At 37.0% G+C, this 24508-nt stretch overlaps 1 protein-coding gene across 1 annotated transcript in view; it reads right to left on the bottom strand.

Moving 5' to 3' along the window:
• Positions 1-24508, bottom strand: part of UBAC2 (UBA domain containing 2) — a 203820-nt gene that overhangs the window by 163383 nt on the left and 15929 nt on the right. Inside the window, exons 2-4 of the mRNA XM_054574332.1 lie at positions 11416-11540; positions 5403-5522; positions 4072-4181 (exon numbers count right to left, since the gene is read on the bottom strand). Of these exons, the coding sequence (XP_054430307.1) occupies positions 4072-4181; positions 5403-5522; positions 11416-11540 (355 nt within the window). The remainder of the gene's footprint in view (positions 1-4071; positions 4182-5402; positions 5523-11415; positions 11541-24508) is intronic.

Raw genomic sequence — 24508 nt, 5'->3', positions numbered from 1 at the left:
GAAAATCAATTATCTTTTCATGTCAGTCACCAATATTTAATAATAAAAAATAATCAGACTTACAGAATGTAAATATTCCCATGGCTACGTAAGATAAAGGAGTTAAGTTGATACTGAGATGTAGTTTCTCAACAAAGGGAAAACAACTTGAAGTTTTAGTTTAAATAGTCAAGTAAGCATGATATTTTCATACATATCTTTAAAGAAATAATTATTTGTAAATCAATGGAAATAACTACTATATATGTAGGGTTATGGTATGTATATACAGTCATAGCTGACTCAAACTACATGGATTAATATGCTCTTATACAATTTATTAAATGTCAAGTTCTCAGCAATGGCTTTTCTTGATAAGAAGAGTTTAATTTGAAAGCACAAAACACAATAAAAGGCTTTGTGAATGCAAAGTAAACAAAGTGAAAATATATGTCATAGTTCTCACAATAAAATTATAATCTAAAACAGTTCACTAAAAAATAAATTTATTCAGCATAAAATAATTAAACATAATATGTAAAAACTCAAAATTCCACTTCCCTGGAAGGGTTTGATTATGGGAAACAATGTAACATTCACATGTAACAATTAAAAAATAATAGGTATATAAGGACAGATAATGTGGTAGGCATGGGTTACGGGAAGCACCTCATATATATATACACACATAATGGTTACTTTTTCTGAATTTCAAATGACAGTCATGAGAGTCTATCAGAAGCCAGGTATAATTTCCATGCAAAGCACTAGAAAAAGAGACAAACAGGTCTATGTTCAAAGACCTTACCATACATTCATTATGGGACTACAATGTAATCAAGGCCATCCCTTCCATCTGACTGAAACTAAGGCAATGAGTACATTAAGTCAAACTAGTTCTCAAAGAGATAGTAGGGTGGCATAGCAGATCCAGATAATGGTAATGAAAATGCAATCTAATAAAAGCTAATAGAGGTCTTAAATTTGTTGAAATACATGTAAAAGGACAATATTACCAAAGGATGACAGGGTATGGAAAGAAAACCAAGTAAGCATAAGGATACAAATACATAGCATGTAAAGAAAGGTCAATGACTGATAGGGGAGTGGCGGAACACTGGATTGGGGTCAGATTATGAGGGCTTTGAAGGGAAATAAGAAAACCAAAACATAGGACGTATACTACTGCTACGATGTTTGTTTGCGTAAGTGAGCTTATTTAATTCTCTCCACTGCCCTGTGAAGTATAGACTATGATCCTTAATTAACATTTGAAGGTCATCTATAAATTGAGCTCAGGAAGTAGAACTTGAGAGAAGTGACTTGCTCAAGGTCACATATATATAATACACAGCAGAACTGGAATCTCAAATCTGGTCCATCTAACGGCAAAGCCTATGCCATTTTCACTATTCTATACTGCCTGGGTATCATCTTGGAGGAACTTAACTTTTATTCTAAAGAAAATGAGGATTTAAAGGATTTTAAATGGAAGACTATCCTGGTCACACTTGTATTTTAGAAAGATAATTTGTGATAACACTGCATGGAATACTTTGGAATTGATAAACTGGTTAGAAAATTAACGTAAAAATCTAGGTAAATTAAAGATTAGAGTTCAGGCGGAAATAATGACAGAAGTAGAGAAGATGGGATAAACAAATAATTTATACAGGACTTAGAATTATTAAGATTGATGCCCTACTATAATGATGAGAATAGGGAGATTCCAAGTGGGATGAATTAGATGGAAATGCCATTAACTACAATGAATACAGGAGGAGAGGATGAGAATACAGCAAAAATGGAGATCAGAAGGGATGAGAGCTTCTAAACATGACGAATTTTCTTTGAGTCTTAGAAGTCACTAGGAAACATAACTCTAGAAATATCAGCAAAGTAAACATGGACCGGGAATAGAAAGTTGGGAAATAACAGATGTTAACTGTAGTTGAAGTCATGGAAATGACAAGAAAATTCAGAGAAAACACCTGAAATAAGCTTGAGAGAAGAGCTGCAGACAGTAAATAGGATCAAAAAGGACCAGGAGAGAGTAGTGTGCTAGGACTCAAGGGAGCAGGTTATTTCATGAAATAATAATGTAAGGTAAAAGTATTTAATGCACTACTGAAAGGTCAAATAAGACAACAGAAAATAAGCCAGTGGCTTTAGAAATTAGTTGGATATAGGTGAGATTTATAGGAGAAGTTTTAAAAGTGGTGAGATTTAAAAAAAAAAAGGAAGAGAATTAAATAGGAAGGAAAGAATTATAAATTAGAGCAGATAAATTTGTCACTGATGGGACAGAAAAAGTAACAGATGTTATGTGAAAAACACTGAAAATTTTAAAGCATGCTGGCCAAAAAAAGACGAAGTAGTTTCCTCTCCTGAGTTTTTGAAGTTTTGCTATCATCAAATAAAAGATATACTTACAAAATGCAAAGTTTCTTTACTGAAGTAAAGATTTATGTTCCAAGAAATCTATGTTTGAGAAAGCATCAAGATTCTAAAAAGCCATACTCTCATGTTTCAGAATTTGAAAAGGAAAGAGAAATATATTCTCACTGAGGGAATGGCTGAATTAATATTTATATCGTCTTTCAAAGGGGATCCTATAAGTTTTCAATTTACTCAAGCTTGCAACTTGCTGTGAATTAAGACAAATAAGTAAATGCCTTCCTGCTTTAAGAATAAGTAAAAATATTCCCAGCTTCAAAACTGAATCAATCCTCCTCATATGTACCAGTTAATAGGATTCCAAAAGAAAATAACTGCCATTCAACTCTATGTGCAATAGAAAAAAGGTCATCAAAAAGGGGGGCAATGTAAATAAGAATTAAAAGCTATGTTACTACCTTCGCCCAAAATTTCAAACTCACATGTAACATACATACTGGTCTATGTAACTCAGTGGGCCTTATAGAGAACTAAAAAGAACTGACCTGGATGAGAAATGTTTGGGAAAAACCAATGATTTAGTAATGCCGCTGCTTTCCTAAATCACTCCTGATAACTACATTACTTTTCACAGTAGCAGAATAGACAACTTAAACTCCTCAGTCTCACTATAATTAAAACCCAAGGAACTCAACAAAAACTGCATGATAATTATGACACAGAACTTTGTCTCTATTCAAATATTATTCAGAATCATACATTATTAAAACAGCTAAAGGTCAACACTCTTGCCAACTATAATGAAGTAAATCTCATAAAGGACCACTACAATGTAAATATTGACAATGTAAGTGTGAACACTATTAGACCACTAACAATATTTTTAATATAGATAACCAAAGTGAATTTGAATCAAGATACATGCAATTGTCTAAGAATTCTCAAAAACACAAATTCAAAATTAAAATAAAGATAAAATTAGTACACACAGAATTTTACATATCGGGAATCTTAATTTCAAAGTATCTCTCAAACACAGTCTCCAATACTCAATTCAGAAATACTTTAGAGTCACTTATACATGCTAATAACTCTGCTCCTAGATACTAGATATTTCATAAACTAATACATGGTATGTGTTTTTGTTTGTTTGTTTTAAAGAAGATCAATACAATATGAAAGCATATATACCCTGAGTTAGGTTGGCCATAGCAGGTTGGCTAAAATGTGGTAACCTATATACTGACTTCATTTTATCTTTGGTGCAAGTAAAGAAACAATATCAATTTTTAAAATCATCATTCCTCTGAAACTTAACATCAGACAAATACATTTTTTCCTAAAATAATCTAATTCAACTTTGTATTTTTTCATGTAAGTCACAAAAGTACAAAGACAAAATTTCATTATAAACTAAACATGTAAAAATAATTCTATCTCCAGAACCAGGACAGGAAATTCATTAAAAATTCTCTAAAATATGGGGCTTCAAAGCTGAAAAAAAGAGTGAGTATAAAATACATTCTGTTTCAAGAACATAATGAAAATGTAAGTGTACAATAAAATTTTATACATAAAATCAATTTCACTGTATCTAAAAGTTTAAAATATCCTTTTACTGACTTTCATGTACAATAACACTTTAAATCAGATTTAATATTAGTTATACGTTAAGCATCTTTGAGAGCTACTTACAATCCAGAAGGTAAATTCCTGGATGCAGCAATACCAAAGCAATACCACACAGCTTCAACAAGGATGAAGTCAGTCAAGGCTGACAAAACCCAGGAACCCAGCAAAAAGGACTAAAAATAAAACAAACATCATACAGATGAGTGTCTAAAACTAAACCAACATTTATTTAATTAAAACCACACACACACACACACACACACACACACACACAAGGTCTGTCTGAAAAAAGTCCTGTCATTTTTAATTTTAACAACAGTTTGCTTAACATCAATGTAACCTGGCAGCCAAGGAGAGCGGACTGGAATGCACATGCATGAACAGTGAGGACTTCACTGGACTAGTCAGTGGAGACGGTAGATGCCATTGAGTGAGCATGTGTACTAACTATGTGGCCATTGCATTCAAAATGACTGAGTGAGTACAGCAACGAATCTGCATCAAATTTTGCATTAAGCTTGAACATTCCTCCATGGAAACCGCTCAGATGATTTAAAATGCCATAGTTACGGGCATCTGGTGATTGGCAGCTTCATCATGACAACGCGCTCCCTCTTGTAACACATCTTCTACAGAGTTTTTTGGCGAAACATCAAGTCACAGGTGAGTCAGGCCCCCCCTACAGCCCTGATTTGGTGCTCTGTGACTTCTGGCTGTTCCCAAAATTAAAATCATCTTTGAAAGGGAAGAATTTCAGACCAGAAAGGAGATTCAGGAATATATGATGGGGCAGCTGATGGTGACTAGAAGAACTGTGTGAAGTCCCAAGGTGCCTACTTTGAAGGGGACTGAGGTGCCATTGTCCTGTGTTAAATGTTTCTTGTATCTTATATTTTGTTCAATAAATGTCTCTATTTTTCATAGTGCATGGCTGGATATTTTCTGGACAGACCTCTTGTGTATATGTATGCATGTTTGTTTTGATTAGAATAGACTTTTCAAAATGAGAGTAAAACTACATTGATCAAATGCATCAACTTCTATAATTTCTAAGTATGTTGAAGAAAATATATTTATAGCATAATCTATTTTTAACAATACACAATCCATTAAAGCAAAATAAGTGATTAGAGTTTTATTAAAGTCAAAATCCCAATTAAAATTGTTATGACCAACTCATACCTGACACTATCTATCACCATCATTTTATTATGCCAGTGGCTTAAATTTAAAAGTTTTCTTTGGTTAATGTCTATGTTCCAATTCAGACAGAAGATCGTAAAATTTAAAGATAATTGTTAATAATAACAAAATAAAACTATTTAAACATAATAAAAAACAAAAATGGTTTTTTAATAACATAATAGCAAAGGGAAAAATATATAAAAACTTACTGCAAATTTTCTGCTTCCAAATCTTCTTTCAAATATCCTAAAATTATAAATAAGCAGACTACTGCAGAAAGTATCTTTCAAATCAAGGCAAATTATTCTTCCACATATCAGCCTCCAAATCTAGATGGGGATTTTAGAAAGAACAATAAAGAAGAGGAAGATTTGTTCAGGTTGCTTCCTTAGCAAAGTTATTACATTTACTTTATACTGCTTATTTTTTATACTCTAATTTAAGCAAAATAATGATGCATAATGAAAAGGAAAACTACATGTGTATTTTCCCTAAGAAATGATCTTAATTCTCTCATACTAAAAATTATTTCCATATAATGTATTCTCATTAAGAAAACAGAAAATTTCCTGTAAAAATTTTAACACTATGTTTAGTACAATTAAATATTATATACATGAGCTGGGATGAAAGGCTAGCAGACGTTTGATTTTTTTAAAATATGTTTTTTGATTATGCTATTACAGTTGTCCCAATTTTCCCCCTTTGCCTGCCCCCCACCCAGGACTCCCATTCCCTCCAGCAATCTCCCACTTAGTTCATGTCCATGGGTCATGCCTGTAAGTTCTTTGACTACTCCATTTCCTATATTGTTCTTAACATCCCCGTCTGTTTTATACCTACAAATTTGTACTTCTTAATCCCTGAACCTTTTCTTCCATTCTCCCTCTCCTTCCTCCCAGCTGATAACCACCCTACAAATGAATTGCATACCTATGATCCTGTTCCTGTTCTGCTTGCTTGCTTAGTTTGTTTTTTTAGATTCAATTGCTGATAGTAGTGAATTTATCGCCATTTTAATGTTCATAGTTTTGATCTTTTTCTTAGATTAATTCCTTTTAACATTTCATATAGTAAGGGCTTGGTGGTGATGAACTCCTTTAGTTTTATCTTTTATGGGAAGCACTTTCTCTGTCCTTCAATTCTACATGATAGCTTTGCTGGACAGAGTAATCTAGGTTGCAGGTCGTTGCTTTTCATCACTTTGAATACTTCTTGCCAGTTCATTTAGCCTGCAAAGTTTCTTTTGAGAAATCAGCAGACAGTCTTATGGGAACTTCTTTGTAGGTAACTATTGCTTTTCTCTTGTTGCTTTTAAGATTTTGTCTATCTTTAACCTCTGGTATTTTAATTATGATGTGTCTTGGTGTGGTCCTCTTTGGGTCCAGGTTGTTTGGGACTCTCTGTGCTTCCTGGACTTGTATGTCTATTTCCTTCAACAAATTACAGAAGTTTTCGTTTATTATTTTTTCAAATAAGTTCTCAATTTCTTTCTCTTCCTCTTCTCCTTCCAGAATCTGTACAATTCAAATATTGGTAAGTTTGGAGATGTCCCAGAGGCTCCTTATCCTCTCCTCATTTTTGAATTCTTTTTTCTTCTTGCTGTTCTGGTTGAATGTTTATTTCTTCCTTATGTTCCAAATCAATGATCTGAATCTCAGCTTCATCCTCTCCACTGTTGGCTCTTTGTAGATTCTTCTTTATTTCACTTAATATAACCTTCATTTCTGCCTGGGCCTTTTTTATGCTGCTGCAGTACCCAATCATTTCTTTGAGCATCCTGAACTCTGCATCTGATGGACTGCTTATCTCCATTCTGTCTAGTTCTTTTTCTGGAGTCTTTTTCTTTCATTTGGGCCATATTTCTTTGCCTCCTCAATTTGGCAGCCTCTCTGTGTTTGTTTCTATGTATTGGGTAGAGCTGCTTTGACTCCCTGTCTTAGCAGTGTGGCCTATTGTGGAAAAGTGCACCTATAAGTTATATGTGCAGAACCTTAGGTAATCGCCAGGGCAGGGTAACCTGTATCACCACTCTGGGCTCTGTGTGGGGGAGAACTCGGAGAGGGGACAATGCCATTGCCTGGCCTCTGGATTTTTGCCCAGGAAGAAGCTGTCTCCCAGCATTCACCTTGTTGCCAGTCACTTGAATTTCTCCCCATATGCCACTGGTGCTTTTGCTCCAGCTTTTGCCCTGGTGCTGAAACCCAGAGAGGGTGGGCCTATGTAAGTCCTAAGACCACTGAAGGCCCTTTAGGAGGAGTCTTCTGAGAATCCTGCAGTTTCTTCCACCGTCCCAACCCCTACTGGTTTTCACAGCCAGAAGTTGTGGGGATTTATCTTCCTGGCAGTGGGTTCCTGGGCTGGGTGGTCTGGTCTGGGGCAGGGATCCCTTGCTCCCTAGGTATCCCTCCCGATTTTTAACCACCATACATGAATGTGGGACCGCCCTTTCCACATCTCCATACCTCTCCACACCACTCCACCTCTCCACGACTCTGCCCCGCCTACCCATCTGGATGACTGTGGCTTCTTTAAATCCTTGGTTGTCAGACTTCCATACAGCTCGATTTTCTGTCAAATCTGTGTGGTATTTGTTTTGTAGTCTAGTTCTAATTTTTGCTATAGTTACGCAAGGAGATGAAGCATATTTACCTACACCTCCATCTTGACCAGAAGTCCTGATGTTCATTTTTATTCTACTAAATAAAACAAAGGTGTAACTGAAGCTATTTAGGGATAAACTCAATAATATCCATTTCTGAGCTTCATTTTAATAATCAATCTACTTCATACCAACCACATACAAGGCAACTTATGGCAACTGTTGCTAAATATTACTAGGTCTAATTTTTTTTACTAATTTAACTTTTAGCTTATTTAAATCCATTTATCCTTGTTTGAAAAACATATAAGGGGATATAAAAAGAAGAAAGAGACACTCAAAGACCTATTTTGAGACTTCTTTAGTATTTTCCAGATTTTTAAAGATAATCCCAATGACATTTGCAAAACATTATGATACTGTTTCCCCTTCACAATTACCTTGTAAAATAGCTGAAACAAATATTAACTCTTTCTTTTTTGTATAGTTTTTATTTTGGTAAAACATATATTAAAATTATCATTTTAACTATTTTTAAATGTACAATTCAGTGGTATTAAGAAAAAAGAAGAAAATTTTACCCTTGGCAACAGTATGGATGGACCTAGAAAACATTATGCTAAGTGAAATAAGCCAGTCAGAGAAAAACAAATACCATATAATTTTACTCATATGTGGAATCTAATGAACAAACTGAACATGCAAAGCAGACACACAGAATCATAGATGGAGAACAGATGACAGCTAATGTGGGAGGGAGGTTAGAGGGTAGAGGATTGAGCAGAAAGGAAAAAGAAATTATGGACAACAGGTTGTGACTGCTTAGGGGAGGGGGATATAAGGGGACTAAATGGTAATGGAAAAAATACAAGGAAGATTATATTTTAAAAAAAGAACATTCACAATATTGTACCCCCATCACCATTATTTCCAGAACTTTTAATGATCCCAAGCAGAAACTCTATACTCACTGAACAATAACTCTCCACTCCCCCCTCTCCTCATCCCCTGCTAATCACTATTATACTTTATGTCTCTGAGAATTTGACTGTTCTAGGTACTTCACGTAATTGGAATCATAATGTTTGTCCTTTTGAGTCTGGCTTATTTATTCCAATTAGCATAATGTCTTCAAGGTTCACACTAAAGCATACATTAGAACTTCATTATTGTTAATGGCTAAAACTGTATACCCACACTACATTTTAAAAATCCATTCATCTGCTAATGGATATCTGGATTGTTTCCACCTTTTGGCTATTGTGTACAATGCTGCTATGAACACTGGTAAAATTAACTCTTAAATGAGAAGAGACACAGGGAAAGTATTTTACTTGTGTAAGGTCATATGACCTGTCTTCTTGCCAACATAAATAAAAACAGTAATACAAGTGAAAATACAGACTATACCAACTGTCAAAACATTATACTTCTGTCTCAACTCCAAGCAAGACACCAGGCAGTCTTTGTCATCACTGTACTCCAAAATATGAGGACATTGGACTGGTTTAGGAATGGCCACTAGAATTCATTTCACATGCCAATCTAACCAAAATGGGGATGGCTGCCTATAAATCTGTGTGAAGGTCATAGCTGGGTTCAAGGAGAAACAGAACCATATTCAGTTAGCAATGACCATCATGGGCAGACATATGGAACACAGGTGACATCTCTAAACTAAATTTCTTTTCTCCCTCAGAAATTCCATGACTCTGCACCAGAGTCATACTGAAACTTTAGGCCAGCATATATGACCATCAACATGATAAAATGAAACAGTATACATATGAGCCTTTTGTAAACTAACTATTTAGTGCTTTACGAATATAAGATGATGACGACTGTCACCTTTGCAGAACAAAGATGCAGAAACCATGAAAGATTGCACCAAGTCTTCTATTTCCCCATGTTTAAAACTCTAAAAAAAAAAAGTACTCTACTGAGGTCTAAGCCCTGAGAACCACTAAGAAAAGCTGAGGGAAAAAGGAAATTAAGACTTTACAATTACTAAAACATAACAAATTGGGTTTATAGAACCCCATCTGTTGTTGTTTTTTCAGTTAATGACAAATAAAACTAGAAGCTACACTTTCAAATAATTCGTGTTTTATAATTTGTCCTACGCTCAAGGACACAAAAATTAGAGACCTGGTATAAGAATAAATCACTGAGTATCACTAAAAGCTGATTGTTCCCTATGAAGACTGATCACTGACTTGCCTCAACAAAGCAGTACTTCTACATTTCAACCTGAAACAGCTGAAGCAGGATCTTTGCCTTAAATGCCAAAATTTGGGAGATTCCACACTTGCAAAATAAAGACCTTCACCAACTGTCCCTCCTGTCCTCATCCAGTCTAACCTTGCACTAGTTTGCAACCATGCCTCCTATACAGTACACTTAAGGGTTGAAGTTTATACTGCTTCAGGGAGTATAATGCCCTTCTCCCTCTACTGCTAATAAACTGTCATCCCTTCCTTCAGATCAAATCGAAAATTCATATTGTTATGGCTCTCCAGGGCTACACTATACCTATCCCTACTTTGATTATCATTAACGTACACTTGTGTATTACGTATGTGTATGTTTAGATTTCCCATGGCAGAACAGAAACTTTATATATCTGTAGCTGCTCTTATAAAAGCTAAGTGAGAGTTTCTAATGAGATTCTGGAAGAATGGTGTAGCCACTCACATTTCTGGACAGAAGAATGGTTGTCCTCTTTATCTTCAGAGCACAGCTTCCTTTAAAGTGGTAGAGTGGAAGGGGATGCTTGTCTGCTTCGCCAGATTAACCAAATTAACCACCCAAATCAGGAAGGTTCCAACTCAGGGCCAGATGGCCCTTAAAGCCCCTTACAGCAGTGGTTTTCAGCCAGATTGTACACCAGACTGAGAACCACTGCATTATAGCAACTAAAATACTACAGGAGCTATACTATATTCTGACAGAAAATGGTAGTATAAATAAATAACTGAAAGGCCTTCACAGGAACTTGGTTAAGCCAACCGGAACACTATTAATTACATCATTATGAAGAAAAGGTGGATTATTGTGCTTAAAATGGATAATGAAGTATTCAGCAAAGAAAAGGTGATGGGTTTACACACCAAAATTTGCATTAATGCTCCAACTCATAGTTCTGCTCTTCCCAGCAGCAAAAAACAGCAGCAAGGAGGAAAGAGAAATTTCCTCCTTGGATTAACCATCACTATAAAAATAATTCATAGATTCACAACCTGTTAGAGTAAAAGAACTTAGATTATCCAATCAACATTCTAATTGATGTAGGCTTTTGAGAATGTTAAGTATGCATACTAATCATTAAAAAACAGATTTAACACTGTTTTAATTCTCTTAAATTATAAATTACATTTCCAAGCATAAACAGTGAAATTGAAGAGAGATAGTGCCTAGTACTGCCATTACTTCATTATGATCTGCTTTGCTGAAGATACCAATAAAACTCAAGAACTTACTTGTTAAGAGAATATTAATGATAAATAGTATTTCTTACAAATTTATAGGCTTTGAGGGACTAAGAGTAGCAGAAAGAAAAGGCAAATCAAGGGGAGAAATCTGCCTTCTCTTTTCCCATAGGCCAATGAAGCAAAGCTCACCTGGAAGTCGTCCTTGACTGCTTGGAGGTCATACACGAAGAACCTCTGACAGTGCGGCAGAAGTGCCAGCAAAAGAGACAGGGCACTGGGGACCAGTAAAAGACTCTTAGACAGAGGTGCCTTGTCTGGAGGGAAAAAGAAAACCACGTTGAGAATGATTGCTCCTAAGATTTAAAAACCTACATGAGTGAAAAGCAAGGTAATTCATTTTTTCAAAAATTAAAATGAAGACAAACTTTACAAACTCTGGAATTTAGTTCTCATTAACATTTATTTCAAGACATCTACACTTAAAAAATAAGTGATATTTACTGGCTGGGGCTTCACTGTCAGCTGACTCTCATATGAGACTAAACCAAGTTTACAGAGAGTAACTTCCTAAAATACCTTTCAGAAAATGGTCATCAAAGTATAAAATAAATAAAAGTGTGCTTTCTATCAAACTGACCAGTTAGCTTTTGAGCATGCATGGAATTCACATACATACACACTTACAAAAAAATTAAAATGTGGTTAAAAGTGCTAACATTACTGACTGCAGTGGCCTACTGAGATTTTCCACCATAAATATGACTGGAGTCCAAGTCGGTTTTCCATTTAGAGCCTTGTCTGAATATTATGCAGCCTTCAAATTATAGCTACATTTCTACTTCCCTCAATCTGTCTCAGTGAAGCATTTTAGCCTGAGGGGCTTTTTCCCCACTCTGTACCCTTGTTTCCAGATACTACTTTAATATTCAGGGTTTTGTACCTGTTTTGACCTCCCAACTACATTAAAGATTCCTGAATTGGCAATAAAGCCTAGCACAACCCCTCACACTTATGAAATATTCAGATCATCAACAGGCAAGACCTCAGAAAAGTATCACTGACGAATACATTCGCAGCTCATGTTAGGTCCCCTTTAATAGTAGTCACAAGAAATTCCCTGAGAGTGAATTTACATATTGCAGTTGGCAATGTGGTTACTGAGCTTAAGTATATGAAAATAGCTCAACTGCTTCCTCTCTGGTAAGGACTCCCAACATCTAAATTATCACCACAAGTGGTTGTAAACTGTCTTCATGACCGAGACACAATCAAGGCTCCAGAGAATCTAAAAGTTAACAAAGCTCCACACTGCCTCAGTAACTATAGGAGAAACAATAAGTGAACCTCAAAAGTATAGCAGAGCACCATGGCTATATACTTAACCAATCTAAATTCTACCTTGAACAATTTAAGCCTCTGTTTTTCTCGCCTGTAAAATAAAGATAAGAAAAGGTACCTCAAAAATGTTATGAGGTAAATGAAATAAAGAATGACTATAGGGAAAACTGCTTCTACCACCACAGTCACACCACTCCAGGAGAATGGGCTTCTTGTAAAGGCAAGCTCCTATGCTATTTTAACAGGACCAACAATGGAGCAGGGTTGATGTAGGAGCAGCTAGGGTCATGCTTCCTTCTTCAATTTGGGCTTTCACCTATCTCTGTGAAATGGGCTCCATTATTCTCTGCTGCCTCTTCCAGGCCAGCTCTTGAGTAACTCAACATTACTGGAGAAAATCACATAGCTGAGCTGCAACCTTTCACAGTAGGTACAAGTCTCCAATCTCAAATTAACAGTCTCCACTAACCAGCAGTTCTACTGCTTTTCTCTACTAAGTCTGCTCTCCAACGTATTTCATACCATCTCATTCCCTCCCCTCAAAATTCCCTGCTCGACACTCTCACCTTGGCTTAGATGTCACCAAATGAATAAATGAATGGTTTGCTGGGGTATTCTCAATCATTCTTTAAAATTAATGAGCACCTATTTTTGACCATGCACTATCCTAGGCCGTGGGGTACAGCAGTGATGGACAAAGTCCCTCCTCTTTTGTAGTGCTCACAGTTTAGATAGGAAAGAAAAGAAAATACACAATGCAAGATAAATATGCATTATGTCAGATGGACATAAGTAATATAGAAAAATTAAGAGGAATAAAGAGTGTGGGTATGTCACTCATCATAGATTTCCTGATCTCTTTCAGGACACATGATAGGACTGCCATACACCCATTCCCCATCCCAACTGAAATTAGGTATGGCAACATATATCGCTTTGGCCAAGTCAATGTGAAAGACACTATTTCCAGGCAGATACTTGAAGAGCCAGTGAATGGTCTTTCCTTCTGCCAATGCTCAAGATGGTGGCCATGCTATCAGACAGATCCTGGAGTTAAAATAGTGTGAAGCAGACCCCCCCAGGTGACTTGCACTGGAGGGATACCATCAGTGAGAAACAGACCTTGTCATTTTAAACCCCTCCTATTTTGGAATTGTTTACTACTGCAGCACAACATAGCTTATCCTGGTTTAGTGCTAGCAGGAAAGAGGAGTGCTATTTTACATACGGTGGTTAGAAGGCCCTTCTAATAAGGTGAGATTTGAGTATAGCTCTAAGGAAGAATGTCTGGCAGGTATCTGTGGGAACAGTATTCCTGGTAGAGGAAATAGCAAATACAAATGCTCTGAGACAGGAAAATGCCCAATTGACATTATAGAACACTCTACCCAAGAACAGCAAATTACACATTTTTCCAAGTGCTTAAGGAACATTCTCCATGGTAGTCTATATGCTGAGCCACAAAACATGCTTCAATAAATTTTAAAAAATTAAGATCATACAAAAGTGTCCCTGACTATAACAAAATTAGACTAGAAATCAACAACAAAAAGATGGATGAAAAATTCCCCAAACAGTTTCAGCCAAAATGGAGGTGCAGGTAGATATACTTTGCTTCCTTGCACAATCAAAAGAACCAATTAAAAAAAAAAAATTGAAAAACAAAAAACAAGCAGAACTGCCATAAAATTGAACAGTATGGAAGTCAAACAACCAGGGAGTTAAAGGAATATTCTCCCACACTGGTAGGAGGGACAGAGATGGGAAGCTGGGGCAGCAAGGACAGGTGACACTGCAGTGGCTGGCAGACCAGGGTGGACAAGGTAGTGGCTGGTGGGCAAAGATATCCCACAATCATATATGGATAAACTGGGAGGAACAACTTGGGAGCAAGAGAGACCACACAACCCAGGATTCCAGTGAGGGGAAACTAAAGCCTCAAAACCTCTGGCTTAAAACCCCGTGTGGGTTGAGGAGATGGGAGAAACTCCCAGGCTCACTGGAGAGTCTACTGGAGAGGCCCACAGGATCCTAGAGCACACACAAGTCCACCCACACAGGATTCAGCACCTGAAAGGGCACAATCTGCCCATGGGAAGCAAGGGAAGTGACCGAAAGCTGGGCAAGAGCCAAGCAAGCAACATTGTTCCCACTCGACTCCCCCACCCTTCCCCAACATACAGCACGACAATGCAACAAGGTGGGTTGCCCCACCCTGGCAAATACCTAAGGCTCCACCCCTTACAATGTAACAGGTGTGCTAAGAAAAAGAAATATGGCCCAAACGAAAGAACAGATAACAACTCCAGAAAAAGAACTCAGTGACAAGGAGATAGCCAACCTATCAGGTGGAGTTCAAAACACTGGTAATCAGGATGCTCACAGAAATGACTGAGGATGATTGCAAAGTAAAGGAAGAAGTGAAGGCTATGCAAAGTGAAATGAAGAAAAAAATATACAGGGTACCAACAGTGAAGGGAAGGAAACTGGAACTCAAACCGACAATTTGGAACAGAAGGAAGAAATAAACATTCAACCAGAACAGAATGAAGAAACAAGAATTCTAAAAAAGTGAGGAGAGGCTTAGGAACCTTTGGGACAACTTTAAACCTTCCAACATCCGAATCATAGGGGTGCCAGAAGGAGAAGAGGAAGAGCAAGAAATTGAAAACTTATTTTAACAAATAATGAAGGAAAACTTCCCTAATCTGGTCAAAGAAACAGACTCCCAGGAAGTCCAGGAGGCTCAGAGAGTCCCAAAGGGTTGGACCCAAGAAGGAGCACACCAAGAAACATCATAATTATATTACTCAGGATTAAAGGTAAGGAGAGAATCTAAGAAGCAAAAGGAGAGAGGCCTACAAAGGAGTTCTCGTAAGACTACCAGCTGACTTCTAAAGAAACCTTAGAGGCAAGGAAGGGCTAGAAAGAAGTATTCAAAGACATGAAAGGCAAGGACCTACAATCTAGACTACTCTATCCAGCAAAGTTATCATTTAGAATGGAGGGGCAGATTAAGGGCTTCCCAGATAAGGTAAAGTTAAAGGAGTTATTATCACCAAGCCCTTATTATATGAAATGTTAAAGGGACTTACCTAAGAAAAAGATCAAAACTATGAACAGTAAAATGACAACAAACTCACAACTATCAACAACTGAACCTAAAACAAAAACAAAAACCAACTAAGCAAACAACTAGAACAGGAACAGAATCACAGAAATGGAGATCACATAGAGGGTTATCGGCGGGGTTGGGGAGGGGTGAGAATGGGGGGAAAAGGTAACAGATAAGAAGCATAATTGGTAGGCATAAAATAGGGGGAAATTAAGAATAGTATAGGAAATGGAGATGTCAAAGAACATATATGTATGACCTATGGACATGAATTAAGGGAGTGGGGGAAATATGGTGGGAGGCTGTGTACAGGGCAGAGGGAGAAATATGGGAGGAAAAAATGGGACAACTGTAATAGAATAATCAATACAATATACTTAGAAAAAATAAAAATTCCCCAAATACCTAAAAATTTAACATACTTCTAAATAATATCTAGGTCAAAGCGGGAGTCACAAGCGAAAGTAAAATCAATCAAAATTTGTGGGCTGCAAAAAAAAAAAAAAAAAAAAAAAAAAAAAAAAAAAAAAAGGGGGGGGGGAGGGGGGGGGAAAGAGAAAGGGGAGGGGGGAAGGAAAAAAGGGAAAAAGAAGGGGGGGAGGGGGGGGGGGGGTGATAAAGCAGTGCTTAGAGGGAACTTTATAGCATTAAATGCTTATATAGGAAAAGAAATGGCCTCAAATAATGAGATAGGTTATGAGCTTTTAAAAGCAAGGAAGAGAAGAGCAAATTAAACCCTAAGGAAGCAGATGAAAAGAAATAAGATCAGAGCAGAAATCAATGAAATAGAAAAGTAAAGTATAATAATAAATATCAATGAAACTAAAAGCTGATTCTCTGAGGGGATCAATATTAATACACCTCTAGTAGATGGTCAGGAAAAACAGAGAAGATACAATTATCAGTAACAGGAATGAAGGAGGGGACATCACTACAGATCTATTAATAGGATTAAGGGTTTATTAGAGTTTGCACAGTAATGTGAAATGTACTGAATATAACCGGACTATACACTTAAAAATAGTTACGATGGTAAATTTATGTATGTAGTTTTTATCACCAATAACTTTTAAAAGGATAATAAGGAGATACTGGAAACAATATTTTGCCCATAAATTTGACAACTTAGATGAAATAGACAAATTCCTTGAAAGCTACAACCTACCAAAACTCATCCAAAAAGAAACAGTTAACTTGAATAGTCCTAAAGAAACTGAACCCACAGTTAAAATTCTTTCCAACAAGAAAACTACAGGCTTGATGGCTTCACTGGAGAATTCTAACAAGATTTACCAGAAAAAGAATATCAATTCTATATAAACTCTTTCACCACATAGAAAAGGAGAGAACACTTTCCAATTTATTTTATGAAGCCAACATTACACTGATACCAAAATCAGACAAAGACATTATATGAAAATAACACACCAATATCTCTTCGGAACACAGACACAAATTCCTCAAAATATTAGCAAAATGAATTCTGCAAATTCCACAAATTAGCAAGTTGAATTGAGCTATACAAAAAAAGTATAATACATCATGGCCAAGGAAAGTTTACACTGGGAATGCAAAGCAAATCAATCAATGTAATTCACCATATCAATAATGAAAAATGTACTGATCAAGATGGCGGAGGAGTGAGTGGAAGTCACACTGACCTCCTCCCAGGACCAATCTGGAATTACAACTACATTGTGGAAAAACCACCTAGAACAAACAACTGAACAACAGTCAAAGAGGGAGGAGCCTTATGACCTCGGATGGACAGAAGAATCAGCTTTAGCGCAACCTAACTGGTAAGGAGTGTGGTAGAAACTTGAGAAGGTGGGTGGGGCACCCATGGGCGGCAGCACCAGAAAGATACTAAAACAGCCAGTTGGATCCTGCTGAGAAGAGAGGGGTCTAAACCATAAGCAGGGATCTCCAGCATACAGCACCAGAGCCCAAAAAGTACACAGATAACAGCCAGCTGCAAAAAGCTGCAAGGTTGCTCTTTGCCAGAGACAGGCAGCTGGAGACCCAAAGAGCCTTTTAAAGGGCCAACACATAAATTTTTATTTGTGTCCACTTACCCTGATATTTGGCAAAGGCGGGGGCAGAGCGGGCTAGAGATGCCTAAGGAGACAGTGGGGAAGGAGGCTTTGGGTAGAGAAGAAAGTAGCTGGCAAGATCCCGGAGCTGACTAATCCTCGTACGGCAGCAGCCATCTTGCTCAGGCAGACCACTCCCCAGAGCAGCAGCAGCATGAGAGGAAACAATAGCCCAACCCCAAGGAAGGACTCGGCACTGGACAGGTAGTGCTAAATCCTGACTGCTGAGTACAGAGTGGCAGCCACAGTTAGTGGTTCCCTGGCTAAGGGGGGCGCAGAGTGGTCTAGAGACACCTGAGAGACTGGAGATGGAGGCTTTTGGGAGAGAACTGAGAGAGTAGCTGGCCAGAGGGCATGGGGAAGGAGGGCAATGGTGGAAAGAGGGAGAAGGGACTAGACAAAGAACATGTATGAATGATCCATAGACATGGACAACAGAGTGGGAATTGACTGTGGGAGCAGGGGGTGGGATGGAACAGGTGGAAGAGGGCAAAGGGTGAAAAACTGAGACAGCTATAATAGAATAAACATGATTTAAAAATAAAAAAATTTTTAAAAAGAAAAGTGTACTGTATAACCCTATTCAAACCCTGCATAATTATCTGCTTATTCTATGAAGCCGGTTTTTGTTAATTCATGAGGCAAAACTGGCCACTTACTGTTTACTCAATGATAGGCTACTCCTTTGATTTACTTTTATTAATAGCAACCAACATTTACTTTCCAAATGCAAAATATCATACACAGCACTTTAAATGTACTACCTTGCTCCTGACATACCTCAGGGCCTTTACACCTGCTATTCCCTCTACCCAACATGTTCTTCCTGCATCCAGCTTATCCTGATTGAATCAGCCTGCATTTCTAATAGCATCTGAGAGTGGCTTTACTCCTGTTGCTCTAGAGTATATTATTCTGTTTATTTCAAAGCATTTTTCACTACTTCAAATTATGCTGTTTACTTTTTTATCTATCTCCCTCATCATAATGTAAACCCTCTGAAGATAAGGTCCTTCTTTGTCTTGCTCACTGCTATGTTCCCATATCCAGAACAGCACCTAGCACATGGTAGTGTTTTAATAAGTGTTTGGTGAACAAATAAAGTACATGAGGTAGACACTACCCTCTCCAAAGTTATACATAGGAAAAAACTGCAAATCAAAGAGCAAGTTGACTGTCCATGATTCCACTGAAGCATATATCAAAACATCAACTGATAATTTCTGAATGATCTGTGGAAGATTTTAATTTTTTGTAAAATTCCACTGAATTATGGTCAGTCATGGGTTCCACTGAAATGAAAAGGTAAAACATAGCCTTGGAGATAGGTAGTTTATTTTTGAATGTGATCCCAGGGAGCAGAAGTGAAGGACACAGGGAGTGAAACAGGGAGGGAGAGTAAATACAAGGATTCATTATCAGTTGGCCACTGCTATGAATGGTAGAGGTTTCTGACAAGTGCTTGATTTCACAGGATTTTCTGAGGCTTGTGAATGTATTCTCAGAACTACCACCCAGGTAAGAAACAGGAAAGCAATTTTATCCATCATCCTTCAATAATCTAGAGTGGCCACAGAAAAGAAGCCCCATGGGAGGAACAGAGATATAAGTTTTACCAAACAGACCAGTTTACACCAAACAAGACTGGAGAAATAGATGGAATAAGAGGTGAGGCTGAGCACACCAAAATGCTATCTGAAATAATGGTAAGGAAATGGCGGGACCAAGTTCAAACCCTGAAACTCTCACTACCAATTAAACTGCTTCTTTTTTTTATTTTATTTTATTTTATTTTATTTTATTTTTTTATTTATTTATTTACTTTTTAAATACATTTGTCTCTGCCTCCCCCCCACCTCTTTCCCTTGCCCCCTCCCCCCTTCCCTCCCTCAGCTCTTCCCCTTTGGTTTTGTCCATGAGTCCTTGCTATATGTTCCCTGACTTTCCCCTTCCCTTCCCTTTCCCTGCCCCCCCTTCTCTCTTGTCTCTGTTGATTTCTTTTCCTTTCAGTGTTGCTGGTCATATTTTCCTTGCATCTTTGCATTGTTGGTTAGGTTCCGCTTATAGGTGAGATCATATGGTATTTGTCTTTCGCCCCCTGGCTTATTTCGCTTAGCATGATGCTCTCCAGTTCCATCCATGCTGTTGCAAAGTTTAGTACTTCTTTTTTCTTTCTGCTGCGTAGTACTCCATTGTGTATATGTACCATAATTTTTTGATCCAATCATCTACTAATGGGCATTTAGGTTGCTTCCAAGACTTGGCTATTGTAAATTGTGCTGCTATGAACATTGGGGTGCATAGGTTCTTTTGTATTGGCGTTTTGGTGTTCTCAGGGTATAGTCCCAGCAGGGGAATCGCTGGATCAAAAGGCAGTTCCATTTTCAGCTTTCTGAGGAAATTCCACACTGCTTTCCATAGTGGCTGCACAGTCTGCATTCCCACCAACAGTGTACTAGGGTTCCCTAACTGCTTCTTATGCTGCATTTTCATAGAACTCCATGGTACAAAGGGGTTTTCATCTGAACGGTGGGTTTTGAGTGAAAGACATATATAATCACAAACAGCAATATAGAAATCAAAGTGGTGCTCTGTGCAACAAAAATAAAAGCAATTGTGAGTGGTGCCCTGGCTGGCATGGCTCAGTGGATTGAGCACCGGCCTGTGAACCAAGAGGTCGCTGGTTCAATTCCCAGTTGCGGACCAGGTCCCCAGTGGCGGGCTTGTGGGAGGCAGCCACATGTTGATGTTTCTCTCCCTGTCTTTCTCCCTCCCTTCCCCTTTCTAAAAATAATAAATAAAATCTTAAAAAAAATTTTTTTTAAAAAAGCCATTGTGAGTGGGGATATAAGAATAAATGCAATTGTGAGTGTGGTCTTGGGAGGGTACAACACAGAGTAGTGGGTATTTGTTAAGTGCTGAACTAATCAAAAATTTTTTTAAAACACATAAACTCTCTGCTCAAAAAATATCTACATCTAGGAATTTAGCCCAAAGTAATTATCATGGATACGCATAAAATTTTTGTCACAAAGACACTCATCACAGCATCGCTTATGATCATGAAAAGATTAGAAAAAACATGAATGTCCAATAGGAAAATGGGCAAATTATGTTCAAACCGTAAAATAAAATAATATGCAATTTTAAGAAGCAGGTTGTAGAAATATATTTCATGCCTTTGAAAGATGTTCCTAAAAATTAAGTGCAAAATATTTCTAGTATATAAGTATTCTAGTAAATCAGTGATTTTCAACCTTATCCATCTCATGGCACACATAAACTAATAACTGATTTCTTCTAAAGATTTAATTTATTTACTTTTAGAGAGAGGGGAAGGGAAGGAGAAAGAGAGGGAGCGAAATCAATGTGCAAGAGATATATCTATCAGTTCCCTCTTGCATCCTCCCCGATGGTGATCTGGCCTGCAACCCTCACTGCAAAATGAACCAGTGACCTTTTGGTTTGCAGGCCAGGGCTCAATCCACTGAGCCACACCAGCCAGGGCTAATTACTAAAATTTTGTAGCACACCAAAAAATCTAGTTTTTGCTGGTCTGACAAAATGTAGGTATAATTTTGATGGCTACTGTTACGTTGGCTGTTGTCATTTTTTTATTTGACAATCTAAGGTGCCCTGACTAAATAGTCAGATATAGCATGTTTTAAAAATTGTTGCAGCAAACCAGTTGAAAACTGCTGTAGTAAATAAATAGAGTGTTATATAATACTTTTTACAAAATAGTACATAAATTCTTGGGGTTTTCTTTAAGCATATATCAAAATATTAACTGATAATTTCTGAATGATCTGTTTGTGGAAGATTTTAATTTTTTCTAAAAATCTTTTTTTAAAAAATAATTTTTGATTAACTAGTTACTAACTCAGTAAAAAGTTTCACTAAATCCTTATGTACTGAAATAAGGCAAGTTACTAGCAATCTTCTGGCCTCTCTGTGAGCGAAACCAGGAAGTGGTTCATACAGGTAGTGCCCAAGCAGAGATCAAATGAAAGGTTAAGAAAAAGTCATTTGTTTTAAACAGGTCTTTCTACCTTAGAAAATAGGAATATTACAATTTTTGACAATGACAGACCATACATTAATCTAAAAGTAAAAATGCAAAACATCATGGCAAAGATAACATCAAAATTTAAGATATTTCCTTTTGGGTCATTCTCCTCTTGGGTATGACAGAAGCATACAACCATCTCTGTGGCAATGAACAGCAGAAAGGCTTTGGTGACTGGGTATTATCATAAAATAAGTATTACAGTATTTGTTTATTACTTTATGCCAGGCCCTGTGCTAAAAAAGCACTTTCTGTGTAATATCATTTCAGTGAATACTTACAGGACCTGTGAAGCAGCAATTATCTGCGTGTTCTATGTAGAAAAAGAAAGAAAGGCTAAGAAAGGTTAAATAACTTACCCAAGGTCACAGCCAGTTAGTAGGAGGGCTGATATCTGAACCCAATTCTGCCCCACTCTAAAGCAAAAAGTTTTTATAATATATAACAAGGAAATATGATATCTTTATATCATGGTCCATCTAAAGAGATTTTCACTATTATTTTTTAGTACTTCACATATATCTTTTTTGGTTCCTCAAAACCAAAGACAGAATTACCACATGACCCAGCAAATCCATTCCTAGTTATATACCCAAAAGAACTGTAAAACAGATGTTCAAACAAAAACCTGAATATTCACAGCAGCATTATCATAATAGCCAAAAGGTAGAAACAACACAAATATCCAAAAGATGAATAAACAAAACATGATATATCCACACAATAAAATATATTAAGCCATAAAAAGAATGAAGTAGCAATACATGCTGCAATATAGATGAACTTTAAAAACATTATGCAAAGTGAAAGAAACTAGACACAAAAAGCCACATATTGCATGATTCTATTTACATGAAACATCCAAATTAGTGGTTGTCAGGAGGAGTGAAAGGCCAGTTACAGCTTAATGAGTTCTAGGTTTGTTTCTGAGCAATAAAAATGTTCCAGAAGTACATAGTGGTTAGTGGTGATTGCCCAACAATGTGAATGTACTGGAAGTCAGTAACTGTACAATTTAAAAATGGATAAAGTGGTAAATTTTATGTTACATGAATTTTACACTTGAATAAAAATATGCATCTTTTATGTAATGAAGACACTAACCACAGGCCTTGCAAAGCTTTGGCCTGTGGGCTGTTACAGAAGCATGACAGCTGAAGATAGAAGTAGGAGGTGGGCATGGGGGAAGAAAAAGGCAGCAAACCCTGCAACTCTTCCTGTCCTCACAAGTCAACCATGTAAACATACACTCGTCAAAAACCCCAGTGTGGTTCACACCACTGAGAAGATGAGCCATCATATCCTACCATATTGGTTTTCCTATTTATGGCTACTAAATTATTTGGTAAACTTCTCAGAGTTCCCACAAAAATAGGATGATTTGGTGTCTCATGAAGTAACTTTCCTAAAGTTTTTCATCAGAAAGGGGCTAAACCAAAAATAAGAGTGGAAGTCCACAAAAGTGCAATGACCCATGCATTTGCAAAAGATACCTTCTGTTTCCACCATGATTTATTCTTCAGGCCTATTAAACTCCTAGAAGAAAAGTTAATAAAACTTATCCTCGTTGACCAAGTAAGGGAGAGGGTCATCTCAACAAAGACTTTCATAAAACTGCCCAGGAATTAAAAGGTCCCAAGTTTGTTTTTGTTATACTCATTTCCCTACGATATTTAGAAGGAAAATGCTCTAAGCCATCCATGAATCCACTCCTGTTCCTAATGCACTGGGGAGAGTTCAATGACACTAGGCAACTACAACACTGACGGCTCCTCACACAAGTCACAAAACTGAGCAGAGTGCCTGCCTTGTGAGGCCAGCCAATAAACAATAGTTACTAGATCAATGCTTGTAAAATTTATCAGGGAAATGAACAAAAGAAAAGGCTAAGACGTTTCTAGAAAAGAACAAAAAGGCATGACGGAGAAAGACTTGCCCTCTAGATACAAAAAATGTACTGTACACATAATATTTAGACAATGTGAATTTAGGCTGTTGGGGGGGTAATGAAGGAGCAATTTAAAACTGTAAAATAAGTTCTAAAACAGAGCCTAACACAAAGGCTTGAGTGCCAGAGAAAAGTGTGTCAAATTTGCAAATTATCAATATTGCTTAGGTACCTATACTTTTATTTTGGTCCTGCCACTATGCTGGACTTCAGTTATCCTTCTTAGAAAGATTTTATATAAATATTAAGCCTTTCATTTAGTGTAAAAACCAAAGTGTTAAACGTGCTAATTACAAGGAATATAATTATAATGAAATAATAATTTTAAAAGCCAAACGAAGAAAATTATGAATGATACACATAAATACAGGGTTAACTATTCAACAGTAGAAACAAGTCTGAAAAGATGAATCAGGAAACTTCTGGGTAAGTCTGGACACATGTGATAAACTATAAAAGAGAAAAAAAATTTTAAAAAGGGAAAATGTGTGGTTATTAACAAGAAAATCTGCTGTAAATTCAAGGGCCTAAATGGGCCAGGCAGATATCAGTGAAACAGGGAGAATAGATGGCAAAAAGTGCATGACCAGTAGATTTTTTTTTTTTGTCACATAAAAATTCAGCCCTGGTGTTGCCAGATAGTCACCTCAACAGATAAAGAGAAATCTGAATTTCTGTCTGAAATACTCCAAGTTTAAAATGTTGTAAGGTAACTTTCT

This window comes from Pteronotus mesoamericanus, unplaced genomic scaffold (genome assembly GCF_021234165.1).
Source record: "Pteronotus mesoamericanus isolate MK-2021 breed Mesoamerican mustached bat unplaced genomic scaffold, CSHL_Meso_final contig_26, whole genome shotgun sequence".
Classification (NCBI taxonomy): domain Eukaryota; kingdom Metazoa; phylum Chordata; class Mammalia; order Chiroptera; family Mormoopidae; genus Pteronotus; species Pteronotus mesoamericanus.
The sequence above is the reverse complement of the archived record's forward strand: the minus strand, read 5'-3'. Positions and strand labels throughout refer to the sequence as shown.